Source organism: Panulirus ornatus, chromosome 16 (genome assembly GCF_036320965.1).
Source record: "Panulirus ornatus isolate Po-2019 chromosome 16, ASM3632096v1, whole genome shotgun sequence".
Taxonomy (NCBI): Eukaryota; Metazoa; Arthropoda; class Malacostraca; order Decapoda; family Palinuridae; genus Panulirus; species Panulirus ornatus.
The window spans coordinates 20,384,527-20,407,018 of NC_092239.1; the positions used below are offsets into that span (position 1 = coordinate 20,384,527).

General features: G+C 43.1%; 1 protein-coding gene across 1 annotated transcript in view; it reads right to left on the reverse strand.

The window, feature by feature from the left end:
• The window catches only part of LOC139754186 (UDP-glycosyltransferase UGT5-like), a 209,065-nt gene that overhangs the window by 32,916 nt on the left and 153,657 nt on the right, over nucleotides 1-22,492 (reverse strand). Inside the window, exon 7 of the mRNA XM_071671397.1 lies at nucleotides 3,528-3,619. Coding sequence (XP_071527498.1) covers nucleotides 3,528-3,619 — 92 coding nt within the window. The remainder of the gene's footprint in view (nucleotides 1-3,527; nucleotides 3,620-22,492) is intronic.

The window sequence follows — 22,492 nt, forward strand, 5'->3', positions numbered from 1 at the left end:
GGAGTGGTGGGAGTATGTGATAGAGTGTAAGAAAATAAACTCTAGATTGATATGGGTAAAACTGAAAGTTGATGGACAGAGATGGGTGATTTTTGGTGCATATGCACCTGGGCATGAGAAGAAAGATCATGAGAGGCAAGTGTCTTTGGAGCAGCTGAGTGAGTGTATTAGTAGTTTTGATGCACGAGATTTCAATTTCAATGCAAAGGTGAGTAATGTGGCAGTTGAGGGAATAATTGGTGTACATGGGGTGTTCAGTGTTGTAAATGGAAATGGTGAAGAGCTTGTAGATTTATATGGTGAAAAAGGACTGGTGATTGGGAATACCTGGTTTATAAAGAGAGATATACATAAGTATGCGTATGTAATTAGGAGAGATGGCCAGAGAGCGTTATTGGATTACGTGTTAATTGATAGGCGTGCGAAAGAGACTTTTGGATGTTAATGTGCTGAGAGGTGCAATTGGAGGGATGTCTGATCATTATCTTGTAGAGGCGAAGGTGGAGATTTCTAGAGGTTTTCAGAAAAGAAGAGAGAATGTTGGGGTGAAAGGAGTGGTGAGAGTAAGTGAGCTTGGGATGGAGACTTGTGTGAGGAAGTACCAGGAGAGACTGAATACAGCATAGAAAAAGGTGGGAACTAAGGATGTAAGAGGAGTCGGGAAGGAATGGGATATATTTAGGGAAGCAGTAATGGCTTATGCAAAAGATGCTTGTGGCATGAAAAGCGTGGGAGGTGGGCAGATTAGAAAGGGTAGTGAGTGGTGGGATGAAGAAGCAAGATTATTAGTGAAAGAGAAGAGAGAGGCATTTGGACGATTTTTGCAGGGAAATAATGCAAATGAGTGGGAGACGTATAAAAGAAAGAGACAGGAGGTCAAGAGAAAGGTGCAAGAGGTGAAAAAGAGGGCAACTGAGAGTTGGGGTGAGAGAGTATCATTAAATTTTAGGGAAAATAAAAAGATGTTTTGGAATTGGAAGGAGGTAAATAAAGTGCGTAAGACAAGGGAACAAAGGGGAACTTTAGTGAAGGGGGCTAATGGGGAGGTGATAAGTAGTGGTGATGTGAGAAGGAGATGGAGTGAGTATTTTGAAGGTTTGTTGAATGTGTTTGATGACAGAGTGGCAGATATAGGGTGTTTTGGTCGAGTTAGAGGAACAGGGAAAATGATTCGGTAAACAGAAAAGAGGTAGTAAAAGCTTTACGGAAGATGAAAGCCGGCAAGGCAGTGGGTTTGGATGGTATTGCAGTAGAATTTATTAAAAAAGGGGGTGACTCTATTGTTGAACTGGTTGGTAGGGTTATTTAATGTATGTATGTCTCATGGTGAGGTGCCTGATGATTGGCGGAATTCTTGCATAGTGCCATTGTATAAAGGCAAAGGGGATAAAACTGAGTGCTCAAATTACAGAGGTATAAGTTTGTTGAGTATTCCTGGGAAATTATACGGGAGGGTATTGATTGAGAGGGTGAAGGCATGTACAGAGCATCAGATTGGGGAATTGCAGTGTGGTTTCAGAAGTGGTAGAGGATGCGTGGATCGAGAATTTGCTTTAAAGAATGTATGTGAGAAATACTTAGAAAAGCAAATGGATTTGTATGTAGCATTTATGGATCTGGAGAAGGCATATGATAGAGTTGACATAGATGCTCTGTGGAAGATATTAAGAATATATGGTGTGGGAGGCAAATTTATTAGAAGCAGTAAAAAGTTTTTATCTAGGATGTTAGGCATGTGTACGTGTAAGAAGAGAGGAAAGTGATTGGTTCTCAGTGAATGTAGGTTGGCGGCAGGGGTGTGTGATGTCTCCATGGTTGTTTAATTTGTTCATAGATGGGGTTGTTAGGGAGGTAAATGCAAGAGTTTTGGAAAGAGGGGCAAGTATGCAGTCTGCTGTGGATGAGAGAGCTTGGGAAGTGAGTCAGTTGTTGTTCGCTGATGATACAACGCTGGTGGCTGATTCGTGTAAGAAACTGCAGAAGCTGGTGACTGAGTTTGGTAAAGTGTGTGAAAGAAGAAAGTTGAGAGTAAATGTGAATAAGAGCAAGGTTATAAGGCACAGTAGGGTTGAGGGACAAGTCAATTGGGAGGTAAGTTTGAATGGAGAAAAACTGGAGGAAGTGAAGTGTTTTAGATATCTGGGAGTGGATTTAGCAGCGGATGGAACCATGGAATCGGAAGTGAATCATAGGGTGGGGGAGAGGGCGAAAGTTCTGGCAGCGTTGAAGAATGTGTGGAAGTCGAGAACATTATCCACGAAAGCTAAAATGGCTATGTTTGAAGGAATATTGGTTCCAACAATGTTATATGGTTGCGAGGGGTGGGCTATGGATAGAGTTGTGCGGAGGAGGGTGAATGTGCTGGAAATGAGATGTTTGAGGACAATATGTGGTGTGAGATGGTTTGATCGAGTAAGTAATAATAGGGTAAGAGAGATATGTGGTAATACAAAGAGTGTGGTTGAGAGAGCAGAAGAGGGTGTTTTGAAATGGTTTGGTCACATGGAGAGAATGGGTGAGGAAAGATTGACCAAGAGGATATATGTGTCAGAGGTGGAGGGAACGAAGAGAAGTGGGAGACCAAATTGGAGGTGGAAAGATGGAGTTAAAAAGATTTTGAGTGATCGGGGCCTGAACGTGCAGGAGGGTGAAAGGCGTGCAAGTAATAGAGTGAATTGGAATGATGTGGTATACCGGGGTCGACGTGCTATCAATGGATTGAACCAGGGCATGTGAAGCGTCTGGGATAAACCATGGAAAGTTCTGTGGGGCCTTGATGTGGAGAGGGAGCTGTGGTTGCGGTGTATTATTACATGACAGCTAAAGACTGAGTGTGAACGAATGGGGCCTTTGTTGTCGTCCTAGCGCTACCTCGCACACATGAGGGGGGAGGGGGTTGTTATTTCATGTGTTGCGGGGTGGCGATGGTAATGAATAAAGGTAGACAGTATGAATTGTGTACATGTGTATATATGTATATGTCTGTGTGCGTGTATATATATGTATACGATGAGATGTATAGGTATGTATATTTAAGTGTGTGGACGTGTATGTATATACATGTGTATGTGGGTGAGTTGGGCCATTCTTTCGTCTGTTTCCTTGCGCTACCTCGCTAACCCGGGAGATAGCGACAAAGCAAAATAAATAAAATAAATATGTTTGTGTGTGTGTGTGTGTGTGTGTGTGTGTGTGTGTGTGTGTGTGTGAGTGAGTGTAAGCATATGTGTTTCTTCCTCTGTTTCCTGGTGCTACCTTGCTGACATGGAAAATGCGATTAAGAATGAAAAAAAATTTTTTGCTAAAATGTGTAATATCTCTTTTTACACAGTAGTCTATGAGATGCTCGAATACATAATGTGTTATTCTATAAATCTGAACACTTTAACATATCACAACATTCCTGAAGTATATATAACTGTGAATTTGTCATGTTAGTTCCAACGAAAGTAATCTAGAATTATTGTTTTAACCAAACCACACTGAAATATCTCTCTCTACCTTTATCCCTGACACACTATACTCACTCCTCTGGAATACTGGATGCTATGACTGCTGATCCAACACTGAAGAATATGAAGCCATCTTCACCAGCACCGCTCACCCACTCCTCTAGGTCCTGAAGTACATATATATCATATGACATCTTTCGTACAAGAGAAGATAATTCATTTGAAATTCTTACGGAGAGTAGAGGCTTTCTACTTGAAAATATGAGGAACATTGATGTGGATTGTCTTTCAGTTAAAGATAAGATTATGGACAGAACACTGTCTGCACTGTAAGAAAAATGCTGTTTACAGGATTATTAGTGAAGAAGGGAAAACTACAACAAATTGGTCTTGCAGTATTTCCTTCTCAACAAGTGTCATAGGAATATATTATATACATTATATATTATACAAACCTCCAACAACCAGGATCGAACCCGGGACCCCTGTGCCACAGGCGAAAATGCTACCGGGTTCGATCCTGGCTGTTGGAGGCTTGTATGTCCTATGAAGGTGCGCGTTCCTATGCACTTTGTTTGTATGTATATATATATATATATATATATATATATATATATATATATATATATATATATATATATATATATATATATATATTTCTTTTTCTTTCGTACTATTCGCCATTTCCCGCATTAGCGAGGTAGCGTTAAGAACAGAGGACTGGGCCTTTGAGGAAATATCCTCACCTGGCCCCCTTCTCTGTTCCTTCTTTTGGAAAAAAAAAAATATATATATATATAAATAAATATATATATATAAATATATATATATATATATATATATATATATATATATATATATATATATATATATATATATATATATATATATATATATATATATATATATTTTTTTTTTTTTGCTTTGTCGCTGTCTCCCGCGTTTGCGAGGTAGCGCAAGGAAACAGACGAAAGAAATGGCCCAACCCACCCCCATACACATGTATATACATACGTCCACACACGCAAATATACATACCTACACAGCTTTCCATGGTTTACCCCAGACGCTTCACATGCCTTGATTCAATCCACTGACAGCACGTCAACCCAGGTATACCACATCGCTCCAATTCACTCTATTCCTTGCCCTCCTTTCACCCTCCTGCATGTTCAGGCCCCGATCACACAAAATCTTTTTCACTCCATCTTTCCACCTCCAATTTGGTCTCCATCTTCTCCTCGTTCCCTCCACCTCCGACACATATATCCTCTTGGTCAATCTTTCCTCACTCATTCTCTCCATGTGACCAAACCATTTCAAAACACCCTCTTCTGCTCTCTCAACCACGCTCTTTTTATTTCCACACATCTCTCTTACCCTTACGTTGCTTACTCGATCAAACCACCTCACACCACACATTGTCCTCAAACATCTCACTTCCAGCACATCCATCCTCCTGCGCACAACTCTATCCATAGCCCACGCCTCGCAACCATACAACATTGTTGGAACCACTATTCCTTCAAACATACCCATTTTTGCTTTCCGAGATAATGTTCTCGACTTCCACACATTCTTCAAGGCTCCCAGAATTTTCGCCCCCTCCCCCACCCTATGATCCACTTTCGCTTCCATGGTTCCATCCGCTGCCAGATCCACTCCCAGATATCTAAAACCCTTCACTCCCTCCAGTTTTTCTCCATTCAAACTCACCTCCCAATTGACTTGACCCTCAACGATACTGTACCTAATAACCTTGCTCTTATTCACATTTACTCTTAACTTTCTTCTATCACACACTTTACCAAACTCAGTCACCAGCTTCTGCAGTTTCTCACATGAATCAGCCACCAGCGCTGTATCATCAGCGAACAACAACTGACTCACTTCCCAAGCTCTCTCATCCCCAATAGACTTCATACTTGCCCCTCTTTCCAAAACTCTTGCATTCACCTCCCTAACAACCCCATCCATAAACAAATTAAACAACCATGGAGACATCACACACCCCTGCCGCAAACCTACATTCACTGAGAACCAATCACTTTCCTCTCTTCCTACACGTACACATGCCTTACATCCTCGATAAAAACTTTTCACTGCTTCTAACAACTTGCCTCCCACATCATATATTCTTAATACCTTCCACAGAGCATCTCTATCAACTCTATCATATGCCTTCTCCAGATCCATAAATGCTACATACAAATCCATTTGCTTTTCTAAGTATTTCTCACATACATTCTTCAAAGCAAACACCTGATCCACACATCCTCTACCACTTCTGAAACCAGACTGCTCTTCCCCAATCTGATGCTCTGTACATGCCTTCACCCTCTCAATCAATACCTTCCCGTATAATTTACCAGGAATACTCAACAAACTTATACCTCTGTAATTTGAGCACTCACTCTTATCCCCTTTGCCTTTGTACAATGGCACTATGCACGCATTCCGCCAATCCTCAGGCACCTCACCATGAGTCATACATACATTAAATAACCTTACCAACCAGTCAACAATACAGTCACCCCCTTTTTTAATAAATTCCACTGCAATACCATCCAAACCTGCTGCCTTGCCGGCTTTCATCTTCCGCAAAGCTTTTACTACCTCTTCTCTGTTTACCAAATCATTTTCCCTAACCCTCTCACTTTGCACACCACCTCGACCAAAACACCCTATATCTGCCACTCTATCATCAAACACATTCAGCAAACCTTCAAGATACTCACTCCATCTCCTTCTCACTTCACCACTACTTGTTATCACCTCCCCATTAGCCTCCTTCACTGAAGTTCCCATTTGCTCCCTTGTCTTACGCAAGGGAGTATTTGTATATATATGAAAAAAAGGGCAAATGAGAGTTGGGGTGAGAGAGTATCATTAAATTTTAGGGAGAATAAAAAGATGTTCTGGAAGGAGGTAAATAAAGTGCGTAAGACAAGGGAGCAAATGGGAACTTCAGTGAAGGGCGCAAATGGGGAGGTGATAACAAGTAGTGGTGATGTGAGAAGGATATGGAGTGAGTATTTTGAAGGTTTGTTGAATGTGTTTGATGATAGAGTGGCAGATATAGGGTGTTTTGGTCGAGGTGGTGTGCAAAGTGAGAGGGTTAGGGAAAATGATTTGGTAAACAGAGAAGAGGTAGTAAAAGCTTTGCGGAAGATGAAAGCCGGCAAGGCAGCAGGTTTGGATGGTATTGCAGTGGAATTTATTAAAAAAGGGGGTGACTGTATTGTTGACTGGTTGGTAAGGTTATTTAATGTATGTATTATTCATGGTGAGGTGCCTGAGGATAGGCGGAATGCTTTCATAGTGCCATTGTACAAAGGCAAAGGGGATAAGAGTGAGTGCTCAAATTACAGAGGTATAAGTTTGTTGAGTATTCCTGGTAAATTATACGGGAAGGTATTGATTGAGAGGGTGAAGGCATGTACAGAGCATCAGATTGGGGAGGAGCAGTGTGGTTTCAGAAGTGGTAGAGGATGTGTGGATCAGGTGTTTGCTTTGAAGAATGTATGTGAGAAATACTTAGAAAAGCAAATGGATTTGTATGTAGCATTTATGGATCTGGAGAAGGCATATGATAGAGTTGATAGAGATGCTCTGTGGAAGGTACTAAGAATATATGGTGTGGGAGGCAAGTTGTTAGAAGTAGTGAAAAGTTTTTATCGAGGATGTAAGGCATGTGTACGTGTAGGAAGAGAGGAAAGTGATTGGTTCTCAGTGAATGTAGGTTTGCTGCAGGGGTGTGTGATGTCTTCATGGTTGTTTAATTTGTTTATGGATGGGGTTGTTAGGGAGGCGAATGAAAGAGTTTTGGAAAGAGGGGCAAGTATGCAGTCTGTTGGGGATGAGAGAGCTTGGGAAGTGAGTCAGTTTTTGTTCGCTGATGATACAGCGCTGGTGGCTGATTCATGTGAGAAACTGCAGAAGCTGGTGACTGAGTTTGGTAAAGTGTGTGAAAGAAGAAAGTTAAGAGTAAATGTGAATAAGAGCAAGGTTATTAGGTACAGTAGGGTTGAGGGTCAAGTCAATTGGGAGGTAAGTTTGAATGGAGAAAAACTGGAGGAAGTAAAGTGTTTTAGATATTTGGGAGTGGATCTGGCAGCGGATGGAACCATGGAAGCGGAAGTGGATCATAGGGTGGGGGAGGGGGCGAAAATTCTGGGAGCCTTGAAGAATGTGTGGAAGTCGAGAACATTATCTTGGAAAGCAAAAATGGGTATGTTTGAAGGAATAGTGGTTCCAACAATGTTGTATAGTTGCGAGGCGTGGGCTATGGATAGAGTTGTGCGCAGGAGGGTGGATGTGCTGGAAATGAGACGTTTGAGGACAATATGTGGTGTGAGGTGGTTTGATCGAGTAAGAAATGTAAGGGTAAGAGAGATGTGTGGAAATAAAAAGAGCGTGGTTGAGAGAGCAGAAGAGGGTGTTTTGAAATGGTTTGGGCACATGGAGAGAATGAGTGAGGAAAGATTGCCCAAGAGGATATATGTGTCGGAGGTGGAGGGAACGAGGAGAAGTGGGAGGCCAAATTGGAGGTGGAAAGATAAAGTGAAAAAGATTTTGAGTGATCGGGGCCTGAACATGCAGGAGGGTGAAAGGCGGGCAAGGAATAGAGTGAATTGGATCGATGTGGTATACCGGGGTCGACGTGCTGTCAATGGATTGAATCAGGGCATGTGAAGCGTCTGGGGTAAACCATGGAAAGTTGTGTGGGGCCTGGATGTGGAAAGGGAGCTGTGGTTTCGGGCATTATTGCATGACAGCTGGAGACTGATTGTGAGCGAATGGGGCCTTTGTTGTCTTTTCCTGGCGCTGCCTCGCGCACACGAGGGGGGAGGGGGATGTTATTCCGTGTGTGGCGGGGTGGTGATGGGGGTGAGTAGGGGCAGACAGTGTGAATTGTGTGCATGTGTTTATATGTGTGTGTCTGTGTGTGTATATATGTGTGTACGTTGGGATGTGTGGGTGTGTGTGTTTGCGTGTGTGGACGTGTGTGTGTGTGCGTGCATGTGTGTGGGGGTGGGTTGGGCCATTTCTTTCGTCTGTTTCCTTGCGCTACCTCGCAGGCGCGGGAGACAGCGACAAAGCAAAATAAGATAAATAAATAGATATATATTATCCCTGGGGATGGGGAGAAAGAATACTTCCCACGATTTTTGCGGGGAAATAGTGCAAGTGACTGGGAGATATATACAAGAAAGAGGCAGGAGGTCAAGAGAAAGGTGCAAGAGGTGAAAAAGAGGGTAAAAGAGAGTTGGGGTGAGAGAGTGTATCATTAAATTTTAGGGAGAACAAAAAGATGTCTTGAAAGGTGATAAATAAATTGCGTAAGATAGAACAAATGGGGACATCGGTGAAGGTGCCTAATGGGGAGGTAATAACAAGTAGTGTTGATGTGAGAAGGAGATGGAGTGAGTATTTTGAAGGTTTGTTGAATGTGTTAGATGATAGAGTGGCAGATATAGGGTGTTTTGGTCGAGGTGGTGTGCGAAGTGGTAGGGTCAGGGAGAATGGTTTGCTTAACATAGAAGAGGTGGTGAAAGCTTTGCGGAAGATGAAAGCCGGCAAGGCGGCGAGTTTGTATGGTAATGCTGTGGAATTTATCAAAAAAGGGGTAACTGTGTTACTGACTGGTTGGTGAGGATATTCAATGTATGTATGGTTCAGGGTGAAGTACCTGAGGATTGGCGGAATGCATGCTTAGTGCCATTGTACAAAGGCAAAGGGGATAAAGATGAGTGTTCAAATTACAAAGGTATAAGTTTCTTGAGTATTTCTGAGAAGTTATATTGGAGGGTATTGATTGAGAGGGTGAAGACATTTACAGAGGATCAGAGTGGGGAAGAGCAGTGTGGTTTCAGAAGTGGTAGAGGATGTGTAAAAGCAGGTTTTTACTTTGAAGAATGTATGAAAAATGCTTAGAAATACAAATGGATATGTATGCAACATTTATGGATCTGGAGAAGGCATATGATAGAGTTGATAGAGATGCTTTGTGGAAGGTTTTAAGTGTATGGTGTGGGAGGGAAGTTGCTAGAAGCAGTGAAAAGTTTTTATCAAGGATGTAAGGCATGTGTACGAGTAGGAAGAGAGGAAATTGATTGGTGAATATCGGTTTGCGGCAGGGGTGCGTGATGTCTCCATTGTTTTTTGATTTGTTTATGGATGGGCTTGTTAGGGAGGTGAATGCAAGAGTTCTGGAGAGAGGGACAAGTATGCAAGCTGTTGTGGATGAGAAGGCTTGGGAAGTGATTCAGTTGTTCACTAATGATACAGTGCTGGTGGCTGATTCAGGTGAGAAACTGCAGAAGCTGGTGACTGAGTTTTGTAAAGTGTGTGAAAGAAGAAAGCTGGGAGTAAATGTGAATAAGAGCAAGGTTATTAGGTACACTAGGATTGAGGAACAAGTCAATTGGGAGGTAAGTTTGAATGGAGAAAAACTGGAGAAAGTGAAGTGTTTTAGATATCCGGGAGTAGATTTAACAGCGGATGGAACCATGGGAGCGGGAGTGAGTCACGATGGGGAAGGGGGCGAATGCTCTGGGAGCGTTTAAGAATGTGTGGAAGGCGAGAACATTATCTTGCAAAGCAAAAATGGGTATGATTGAAGGAATAGTAGTTCCAACAATGTTAAATGGTTGCGAGGAATGGACTACAGATAGGGTTGTGCAGAGGAGGGTGGATATGTTGGAAATGAGATGTTTGAGGACAATATGTGGTGTGAGGTGGTTTGATTGGGTAAGTAACGAAAGGGTAAGAGAGATGTGTGGTAATAAAAAGAGTGTGGTTGAGAGAGTAGAATAATAAAAAGAGTGTGGTTGAGATAGCAGAAGAGTGTGTGTTGAAAAGGTTTGGTCACATGGAGAGAATGAGTGAGGAAAGATTGACAAAGAGGATATATGTGTCAGAGGTGGAGGGAACAAGGAGAAGTGGGAGACCAAATTGGAGGTGGAAGGATGGAGTGAAAAGTATTTTCACCCATCAGGACCTGAACATGCAGGAGGGTGAAAGGCGTACAATGAATAGAGTTAATTGGAACGATGTGGTATACCGGGGTCGTCGTGCTGTCAATGGATTGAACCAGGGCATGTGAAGCGTCTGGGGTAAACCATGGAAAGTTCTGTGGGGCCTGGATGTGGAAAGGGAGGTGTGGTTTCGGTGCATTATACATGACAGCTAGAGACTGAGTGTGAACGAATGTGGCCTTTGTTGTCTTTCCTAGCGCTACCTCGCGCACATGCGGGAGGAGGGGATTTTCATTTCACGTGTGGCGGGGGGGCGACGGGAATGAATAAAGGCAGAGAGTATGAATTATGTACATGTGTATATATGTATATGTCTGTGTGTGTGCATATATATATATGTATACGTTGAGATGTATAGGTATGTATATGTGCGTATGTGGACGTGTATGTATATACATGTGTATGTGGGTGGGTTGCGCCATTCTTTCGTCTGTTTCCTTGCGCTGCCTCGCTAACGCGGGAGACAGCGACAAAGTATAATAAATAAATAAAATAATAGATAAATAAATAAAGATAATTAAATAAATAGATAAATAGATATTCCCATATAAAAACATACACAGATATATACATACGTATACACATGTACATATTCGTTCTTGCTTGCCTTCATTCACGACGCTTCCCCGCCCCACAGGAAACAGTATCGCTACCTCGCTGCTTCAGCGAGGTAGCGCCAAGAAAATATACAAAAGAGGCCACATTCTTTCACACTCAGTCTCTAGCTGTCATGTGTAATGCACCGAAACCACAGCTCCCAATCCTAATCCACACCCCAAAGACCTTTCCATGGTTTACCTCAGACGTTTCACAAGCCCTGGTTCGGTCAATTGCTAGCATGTCGACCCCGGTATACCACATCGTTCAAATTCAATCTATTCCTTGCACGCGTCTCACCCTCATGAATGTTCAGGCCCCGATCGCTCAATTTTTTTTTCACTCTACATGCCCTGGTTCAGTCCACCGACATCATGTTGACCACAGTATACCACATCATTCCAATCCACCTGCACGTCTTTCAATCTACTGCATGTTCAGGTCCCCATCGCTCAAAATCTTTTTCACTCCATCCTTCCACCTTAAATTTGGTGTCCCTGTTCTCCTTCTACCTCTGACACATATATTCTCTTTGTCAAACTTTCCTCGCTCATTCTCTCCATATGTCCAAACCATTTCAACACACCCTCTTCTGCTCTCTCAACCACATTTTCATTGCTACACATCTCTCTCAACCTTACATTACTACACGGTCAAATCACCTCACACCACATATTGTCCTCAAATCTTTTATTTCCAACACATCCACCCTCCTTACAGCCATATCTATAGCCAATACCTCGCAAAAATATGTTGTTGGAACTACTATTCCTTCAAATATATCCATTTTTGCCTTCAGAAATAGCGTTCTCTCTTTACACATGGTCTTCATCGCTCCCAGAACTTACGCCCCCTCCCCCATCCTATGACTCACTTCCATTTCCATGGTTCCATTCCCTGCCTAGTCCACTCCCACATCTCTAAAACATTTACTTCCACCAATTTTTATTGATTCAAACTTGCATTTCATCTAAATTGTCACTCAAACCTGGCAAACTTAATATCACACACTTTTCCAAACTCAGTCACCAACTTCTGCAGTTTCTCAGTAGAATTAGCCACCAGAGCTTTATCATTGACGAACATCAACTGACTCACTTCCCAGGCCCTCTCATCCCCTACAGACTGCATACTGGCCCCTCTCTCCAAAATTTTTGAATTCCCCCCTCCCTAACCACCCCATCTATAAACAAACTAGACAACAATAGTGACATCACACATCCCTGTCACAGAACATCCTTCACTGGGAACCATTCACTCTCGTCTCTTCCAACTTGTACACAAGCCTTACAGTGACAAGAACTTCTCATTGCTTAGTCTTCTCTGTCAACCCTGTCATATGCTTTATTCAGATTCATAAAATCTTTATACAAGCCCATCTGTTTCTCTAAGTATTTATCACATATATTCTTTAAAGCAAACACCTGATCCACACATCCTCTACCTCTTCTGAAACCAAGCTGCTCCTCCTCAGTCTGATGCTCTGTACTTGCCTTCACCCTCTCAATCAATACCCTCCTATACAATTTCCCAGGAATACTCAACAAACTTATACCTCTGCAGTTTGAACACACATCATTATCCCCTTTGCTTTTATACAGTGGCACTATACATTAATTCTGCCAATCCTCAGGCACCTCACCATGATCCATACATACATTGAAAATCATTCCTAGCCAATCAACAACACAGTTACCCCATTTCTTAACAAATTCTACAGCAATCCATCCACTCCAACTGCCTTGCTACATTTCATCTTACGTAAGGGTTTCATAACCTCTTTCTTTTTTTCTTTTTCACCATGACCCTTACTTCTTATACCACCCTCAACCAAACACTGTACATCTGCCACCCTATCATCAAAAACATTCAACAGTCCTTTAAAATACTTACCCCTTCTTCTCACTTATCACTACCTATGACCATTTCCTTGTTTGCCTGCTTCACCGATGTTTTTATTTGTTCTCCTGTTTTTCGCAAACTTTTAACCTCCATCCAAAACACCTTTTTCTGCCTAAAGGTTACTGATACGCACTCACCCCAACTCTCATTTGCCCTCTCTTTTAACCCCTTCATCTTCCTCTTGACCTTCAGCCACTTTCTCTTATACATCTCCCAATCGTTTGCACTCCTTTCTTGTAAGTACCTCTCAAATGCTTCTCTTTTCTCGTTCACTAACAACTTTACCTCTTCATCCCACCACTCATTACGTTTTTTAATCTGCCCTCCTCCCAGCATTCACATGCAACATGCATCTCTCACACATGGCAGGACTGCTTCCTTAAATAATTTCCATTCCTCATTCACTACCCTCGCTTTATCTATTGTCACCTTTTGTCATCCTATACTCAATCTCTCCTGATATTTCTTCACACAAGCTTTTTTTGCAAGCTGGCCTACTTTAACCACATCTTTTCTAAACACGTTGTTTCCTCTTTCCTGAAAACCTTTCCAAATCTTCACCCTCATCTCCACAAAATGGTGATCAGACACCCTACCAGCTGCTCCTTTCAGCAGATTTATATCCAAAAGTCTCTTCTCTACATGCATACCAGTTGCTATGAAGTCCAATAATGCACGCTTGCCATTTCTCTTGCTCACATCATATATTTGTGTAAGTGTCACTTTTTAAACTTGGTATTCCCAATCACCTGTAGTTTTCAGTACATAACATAAGCTGTTCACCATTTCTCTTCATAAGAATGAATACCCCATGGGCACCAATTACACCCTCAACTACCATATTACTCACCTTCGCATTCAAATCACTCATTACTAACACCCAATCTCTTACATCAAAACTGCTGACTCACTCACTCAGCTGCTCCCAACACATTTGTCTTTCATGATCTTTCTTCTCATGGCCAAGTGCATGAGCACTAAGACTCACCCATCTCTCACCATCTACTTTCAATTCTACCCACATCAGCCTAGAAATTCTTCCTTAAACTCTTTCACACACTCCCAATACTCCTGCTTTAGAAGTCGCACTACTTATCCTCTCACCAACACCTGACTTTACTGTTAAGACACTTCCGAATCCTTTGTCCCCTTTATCCTTGAGCTTCGTTTCACTTGGATCTAGAGCATCCAGGTTCCTTTCAGGGAGAATAACATGTTTTGGAAGAAGGTTAACAGCATGCAAAAACTTGAGAATTTGTGTCAGTATCGGCGAAGTGGGCAATGGGGGAAGTAGCAACAGGTTAGTGGTGAAGTAAGGAAGAGATGGAGTAAATATCTTTAAAAGACTGTTGAATGTGTTTGATGATAGGGTGGCAGTTGTAGGGTAATTAGGTCACGGTGATATGCACAGTGAGAGAGTCATGGGGAATGGTTTGGTGAAGGAAGAAGAGGTGGTGAAAGCCTTGTGTAATATGAAACGTGGCATGGCGGCTGGAGTGGATGGTATTGCAGTTGAATGGTTTAAGAAAGGGGATGGCTGCATTGTGATTGGTTAGCTTGGATTTTCAATGAATTCATGGATCATGGTGATGTACTTGAGTGTTGGCAGAATGCATGTATAGTGCCAGTGTATAAAGGAAGGGTGACCAAAGTGATTGCTCAAACTACAAGGCTTATTGTGAACTGTACCGGTTAACTTGCATGGGAGAGAAGTAACTGAGAATGTGAAGGCATCTACAGAGCATGACATTTGGGAGGAACAATGTGGTTTTAGAAGTGGCAGTCAGGTGCTTGCTTTAAAGAATATATGTGAGAAACAGCAGGATTTGTATGTTGCACTTATGGATGTGAAGAAAGCATGTGATAGGGTTGGCAGAGATGCCTTTTGGAAGGAATGAAGAATATGAAGTGAGGGAGCAAATCTGCTAAAAGCAGTGATTGATTTTACGTAGTGGGAAGAGAGGAAAGTGAGTGCCTCCATGAGAAGCTTGGTCTGCGGCAGGGGTGTGTAATGTCACTACGGCTGTTTCATTTCTTTATGGATGGGATGGTGATGGAGGTAAATGTATTCCATATAGGCAATATAGGACCAACATTAATGACCCAAAATAGATAAACAATGAAATGAAATAAGAGCTTGGACAAGGTAAAACGGGGGGAAACACACTTTACTGATCAGCTAACGCAAATTAAGAGAATGGTAAAATCAGAGATTAGGAAGGCTAAAAGAAATTACGAAATTAAGATAGCTAGCGAAGCAAAAAACAGGTTAAGGTTAAGGAGAAACTTGGATCTATCAAATCGCATTCTAGTAGATTATATTAGATTTGTTGACAGTGAGATTGAAATGTGTGAAGTTTTAAACAATCACTTCATATCAGTATTTACGCAGGAGGAGAATACAAACATTCCGGCTCCAGAGCAAATTTACAAGAGGGACGAAAGCGGGAAGCTATGCGATGTAAAAATACATAAATTTGATATTTTGAACAAACTGAACCAGTAAAAGTAAACAAGAGTCCTGGGCCAGATGGTATCTATGCGAGGGTCTTGAAAGAATGTCAGGAGGAATTAAGTGTTCTGCTTTTAAATGTGTCAAATCTCTCTGAAATCAGGCGTAGTTCCTAAGCAATGAGGACAGCAAATGTCGTTTCCATTCTTAAGAAAGGGGATAGATCTATTGTATCTAATTATCGTTCTATCAGCTTGACATCTATTGTGGGCAAATTTCTCGAATCATTTATAGCGGACAAAATACGAAACACTTGGAGAATCATGATCTCATTAGGGATTCTCAACATGGGTTTACAAAAGGGAAGTCATGTCTCAGTAACCTTCTCTCTTTCTTTAATAAAGTATTTGAAACTGTTGATCAGGGCAAGAGTTATGATGTATACTTAGACTCAAGTAAGTCTTTTGACAGACTACCTCATGAGCGTCTGCTTAGAAAAATAGCGGCACATGGCGTCGAGGTCTGTGTATTTTAATTGAATTAGGGCGTGGCTCACTAATAGAAAACAGAGGATCTGCATCCACGGAGTTACATCGGACTGGGCAATGTAGTCAGTGGTGTTCCTCAGGGGTTAGTCTTGGGACCGCTCTTGTTCGTTATATATATTAACAACTTGGATACGGGAATAACCAGCGACTTAAGTCAATTAGCCGATGATACAAAAAGAGGAGGGGCGTAATTGACTCATGAAAATTTAGTGGATTAGCAGAGGGACTTAAATAGATTATCAGAATGGTCGAGTATATGGAAAATGGATATCAACATAGATAAATGTAGAACACTTAATGTGAGTATAGACAGGGACACTAATTACATACTGGATTATATTTCTATTGGTATAACAGAATGCGAGAGAGATTCAGGAGTAATGGGATCAACAATGTATTAAAGTGTGTAATAAGGCTAATAGGATGTTAGGGTTCATCAATAGGATTGTTAGCAATAGAACTCCTTGAGTATTATTGCAACTTTATCTTGCGTTGGAGTATGCGGTATAGTTTTGGCCTCCATACTATGCAGTTGCTGTAGATTGTTTAGAAAGAGTACAAAGGCGAGTGAGAAAAATGATCCCTAGAATTAGAAATCTCACTTATGAAGAAAGATTAAAAACTGCATTTACTCTCACTTAAGAGGAGGAGGGCTAGAGGGAATACGACTGAAGTTTTAAATGGGTGAAGGACATTAATAAAGGTAACATGAATAAAGTTCTTAGAATGGCGCCAACGGATAAGACAAGAAATAAAGGATTCAAATTAAAAAAAAGAAAATAGATTCACGTTAGATGTGGATAAATATTGGCTAGGGAATAGGGTACTAGATTTATGGAACAAGTTGACAAGTACAGTAGTGGAAACCGGTGAAAGCGAGGTGTGTCGGATGAGAGGCGTGTCCCGGCAGCTATAGGAAGCAACTCTCGGATTAGCGCTCCGGAGGAGGCACCGCGCGCACAAAGGCGCGTGCGTGCTGACTCTCCTATGGTGAATGTCTTGTGTACACCGGAGGGGAGGCTGACCTTAGGAGGAAGAACTACCACTCCCCGACGTGAGGTTGATCCCACGGTTTTATCTGTCCCAGACGCTCCGCGGGTCCCCCAGTCCCAATCCGTTGCTTTCTTCGTTGTGGAGACTGCCACTTATCTGGATACACTCGGGCCTGGCCCCATAACTCCATCGTGGGATTAGGATGTCTTAAATGTTGGCTTGAACTATTTGCGTTAGGGTGACAGCCTTGCCGGGCCATGTCGCGGAAGGGCATTCTTGCTCTCGTCAGGGTATATATCATATCGACGTATGACTGGGCCTTCGCTCACATTGAAAGCAGCGGCGAGATGTCGGAGAAAATAAATATGACTCGTGGGGTCAAGCAGGGTGACCCAATATCACCAATCCTTTTCAACCTTACAATTGACGAGGGAGTTGCAAGGGTTAAGGAATCTGGTGTAGGAATTGGATACGGCGACCAGAAGGTTTCAGTACTGGCATTTGCGGACGATCTGGTTCTGGTGGCGAAGACGCCGACTGGCTTGCAATAGGTAACTGACATAATGACAGAGACTCTTGCGGGGGGTGGACTTCGAGTAAGCCTGGGAAAGTGTCGGTCCCTGAGCATGGAGGTCGACGGCAAGCGCAAGACTTGGTACTTCAACAAAGGTAGGACGTTCCAAGTCTTGGGTAGCGCTATTGGCTCCATGAACGCGGAGGACGACTATAAGTACCACGGCGTTCTCGTCGGAGCAGGAGGAAGGAGAAAATCCTACGGTGCCCTGCTAGAGGAGGGGCTCCGTAACATCACCAGAGCCCATCAACAACCTCAACAGCGGATTGCGTAGCTCGTGGAACACCTAGTGCCAAAGCTTATGCATAACTTGGTGCTGGGGGAAGTCTATAAGACACAGCTAGCACGCATGGACAGACAAGTGAGAGTCGTGGTTTGCCATTGGTTTCGTCTAGCCCATGACGTGCCCTTCACTTCCACTCGGCGGCAGGAGATGGTGGGCTTGGTATACTGGACTTTGTCTACGCCATCCGGCTAAATAAACGAGCCAGGTTCGAGAAATTGCTCACCTCAACCGAGCCGGTGATTCAGGCGGCTGTCCGGGAGCCTGCAGAGATGAGCAAGTGTATTGCTGGTCGGCAGGCGAGTAATAAGCTCGAACGCCATCGCGTACGGAGGGCTAATCTAATCAGCATCGTCGACAGTGCGGGTCTCGCTCCATCTACTACCGTGCCTCAGGTTAGTAGATGGGTAAATAGTGGGAACCGCTTCCTTTCTGGGTCTGATTATGTGAAGGCCGTCCAAGTGAGGATTGGCGCCTTACCCACACCCGCCAGGGGTACGAGAGACTGGCCCGAGATCAAAGGCCTCTGTGACACCTGTCACAAGCCCGGTACGCTTGGGCATATCGCTCGTGCCCACGTACCTACGGTGGGAGTGTAAAGAGGCACGATAACATCAGTGCCCAGTTAGCTGGTCGGCTGAGGCAAAGAGGGTACGGGGTAACCAGTGAGCCTCGCATTCCGATTGTGGGGTCCTTTAGAAAGCCGGACATCGTGGCTTCTAAAGGCACAGAGGCTGTCATAATGGACAAAAAAGTCTCTGGGGTTCATTTCGCACTTTCAGCTGCACACCAACATAAGTTCAGCTATTACGGCACCCCGGCAGTCCTTCAGGACGTACAGGATTTTACCGGCAAAGGCACCGTGCATGTGACATTTGCCACATGGAACTGGCGAGGCGCATGGTGGCAAGAAAGTGCGAGTGCTCTTAGGGGGTTAGGGCTAACTCACCTGGACCTAGAGGTGTGCTCAGTAAAAGCCCTATCCTGAACCCACTCCCTTCACAGGATGTGGTTCAAGAGCACTGGTTGACAATCGGCCCTGCCTTGTCTATCTATTTACTTCTATCTATGCTATCAGCATTCTGATCTACCATCTTTCTTTTGTTGTATCCATACATTCCTTCATTCAGTTAACAACTTCCTTCACCATCAACATGTAGTGCGTAGGTCACTTACTGACACCCCCTAAAATAAAAAAAAAGCATGCACAGTAATTAGTTTCCCTGCACCTCCCATCATTAATTGGGAATCTATGAAGACAATCATCAAACACATTCAACAAACCTTCAAAATACTCACTCCATCTCCTTCTCACATCACCACTACTTGTTATCACCTCCCCATTTGCGCCCGTCACTGAAGTTCCCATTTGCTCCCTTGTCTTACGCACTTTCTTTACCTCCTTCCAGAACATCTTTTTATTCTCCCTAAAATTTAATGATACTCTCTCACCCCAACTCTCATTTGCCCTTTTTTTTCACCTCTTGCACCTTTCTCTTGACCTCCTGTCTCTTTCTTTTATACATCTCCCACTCAATTGCATTTTTTCCCCTGCAAAAATCGTCCAAATGCCTCTCTCTTCTCTTTCACTAATACTCTTACTTCTTCATCCCACCACTCACTACCCTTTCTAATCAACCCACCTCCCACTCTTCTCATGCCACAAGCATCTTTTGCGCAATCCATCACTGATTCCCTAAATACATCCCATTCCTCCCCCACTCCCCTTACTTCCATTGTTCTCACCTTTTTCCATTCTGTACTCAGTCTCTCCTGGTACTTCCTCACACAGGTCTCCTTCTCAAGCTCACTTACTCTCACCACCCTCTTCACCCCAACATTCACTCTTCTTTTCTGAAAACCCATACAAATCTTCACCTTAGCCTCCACAAGATAATGATCAGACATCCCTCCAGTTGCACCTCTCAGCACATTAACATCCAAAAGTCTCTCTTTCGCACGCCTGTCAATTAACACGTAATCCAATAACACTCTCTGGCCATCTCTCCTACTTACATAAGTATACTTATGTATATCTCGCTTTTTAAACCAGGTATTCCCAATCATCAGTCCTTTTTCAGCACATAAATCTACAAGCTCTTCACCATTTCCATTTACAACATTGAACATCCCATGTATACCAATTATTCCCTCAACTGCCACATTACTCACCTTTGCATTCAAATCACTCATCACTATAACCCGGTCTCGTGCATCAAAACCACTAACACACTCATTCAGCTGCTCCCAAAACACTTGCCTCTCTTGATCTTTCTAATCATGCCCAGGTGCATATGCACCAATAATCATCCACCTCTCTCCATCAACTTTCAGTTTTACCCATATTAATCGAGAATTTACTTTCTTACACTCTATCACATACTCCCACAACTCCTGTTTCAGGAGTATTGCTACTCCTTCCCTTGCTCTTGTCCTCTCACTAACCCCTGACTTTACTCCCCAGACATTCCCAAACCACTCTTCCCCTTTACCCTTGAGCTTCGTTTCACTCAGAGCCAAAACATCCAGGTTCCTTTCCTCAAACATACTACCTATCTCTCCTTTTTTCACATCTTGGTTACATCCACACACATTTAGGCACCCCACTCTGAGCCTTCGAGGAGGATGAGCACTCCCCGCGTGACTCCTTCATCTGTTTCCCATTTTAGAAAGTTAATACAAGGAGGGGAGGATTTCTGGCCCCCCGCTCCCGTCCCCTCTAGTCGCTTTCTACGACACGCGAGGAATACGTGGGAAGTATTCTTTCACCCCTATCCCCAGGGATAATATACATATATATATATATACATATACACATACACACAGATATAGGGTGTTTTGGTCGAGGTGGTGTGCAAAGTGAGAGGGTTAGGGAAAATGATCTGGTAAACAGAGAAGAGGTAGTGAAAGCTTTGCGGAAGATGAAAGCCGGCAAGGCAGCGGGTGTGGATGGTATTGCAGTGGAATTTATCAATAAATTGGGTGACTGTATTGTTGACTGGTTGGTAAGGTTATCTAATGTATGTATGACTCATGGTGAGGTGCCTGAGGATTGGCGGAATGCGTGCATAGTGCCATTGTACAAAGGCAAAGGGGATAAGAGTGAGTGCTCAAATTACAGAGGTATAAGTTTGTTGAGTATTCCTGGTAAATTATATGGGAGGGTATTGATTGAGAGGGTGAAGGCATGTACAGAGCATCATATTGGGGAAGAGCAGTGTGGTTTCAGAAGTGGTAGAGGATGTGTGGATCAGGTGTTTGCTTTGAAGAATGTATGCGAGAAATACTTAGAAAAGCAAATGGATTTGTATGTAGCATTTATGGATCTGGAGAAGGCATATGATAGAGTTGATAGAGATGCTCTGTGGAAGGTATTAAGAATATATGGTGTGGGAGGAAAGTTGTTAGAAGCAGTGAAAAGTTTTTATCGAGGATGTAAGGCATGCGTACGTGTAGGAAGAGAGGAAAGTGATTGGTTCTCAGTGAATGTAGGTTTGCGGCAGGGGTGTGTGATGTCTCCATGGTTGTTTAATTTGTTTATGGATGGGGTTGTTAGGGAGGTAAATGCAAGAGGTTTGGAAAGAGGGGCAAGTATGAAGTCTGTTGGGGATGAGAGAGCTTGGGAAGTGAGTCAGTTGTTGTTCGCTGATGATACAGCGCTGGTGGCTGATTCATGTGGGAAACTGCAGAAGCTGGTGACTGAGTTTGGTAAAGTGTGTGGAAGAAGAAAGTTAAGAGTAAATGTGAATAAGAGCAAGGTTATTAGGTACAGTAGGGTTGAGGGTCAAGTCAATTGGGAGGTGAGTTTGAATGGAGAAAAACTGGAGGAAGTGAAGTGTTTTAGATATCTGGGAGTGGATCTGGCAGCGGATGGAACCATGGAAGCGGAAGTGGATCATAGGGTGGGGGAGGGGGCGAAAATTCTGGGGGCCTTGAAGAATGTGTGGAAGTCGAGAACATTATCTCGGAAAGCAAAAATGGGTATGTTTGAAGGAATAGTGGTTCCAACAATGTTGTATGGTTGCGAGGCGTGGGCTATGGATAGAGTTGTGCGCAGGAGGATGGATGTGCTGGAAATGAGATGTTTGAGGACAATGTGTGGTGTGAGGTGGTATGATCGAATGAGTAACGTAAGGGTAAGAGAGATGTGTGGAAATAAAAAGAGCGTGGTTGAGAGAGCAGAAGAGGGTGTTTTGAAGTGGTTTGGGCACATGGAGAGGATGAGTGAGGAAAGATTGACCAAGAGGATATATGTGTCGGAGGTGGAGGGAACAAGGAGAAGAGGGAGACCAAATTGGAGTTGGAAAGATGGAGTGAAAAAGATTTTGTGTGATCGGGGCCTGAACATGCAGGAGGGTGAAAGGAGGGCAAGGAATAGAGTGAATTGGAGCGATGTGGTATACCGGGGTTGACGTGCTGTCAGTGGATTGAATCAAGGCATGTGAAGCGTCTGGGGTAAGCCATGGAAAGCTGTGTAGGTATGTATATTTGCGTGTGTGGACGTATGTATATACATGTGTATGGGGGTGGGTTGGGCCATTTCTTTCGTCTGTTTCCTTGCGCTACCTCGCAAACGCGGGAGACAGCGACAAAGTATAATAAATAAAAAAAAATGAAGTCAATAGCTTTAATCGAAGGTTGTATGTGTTTA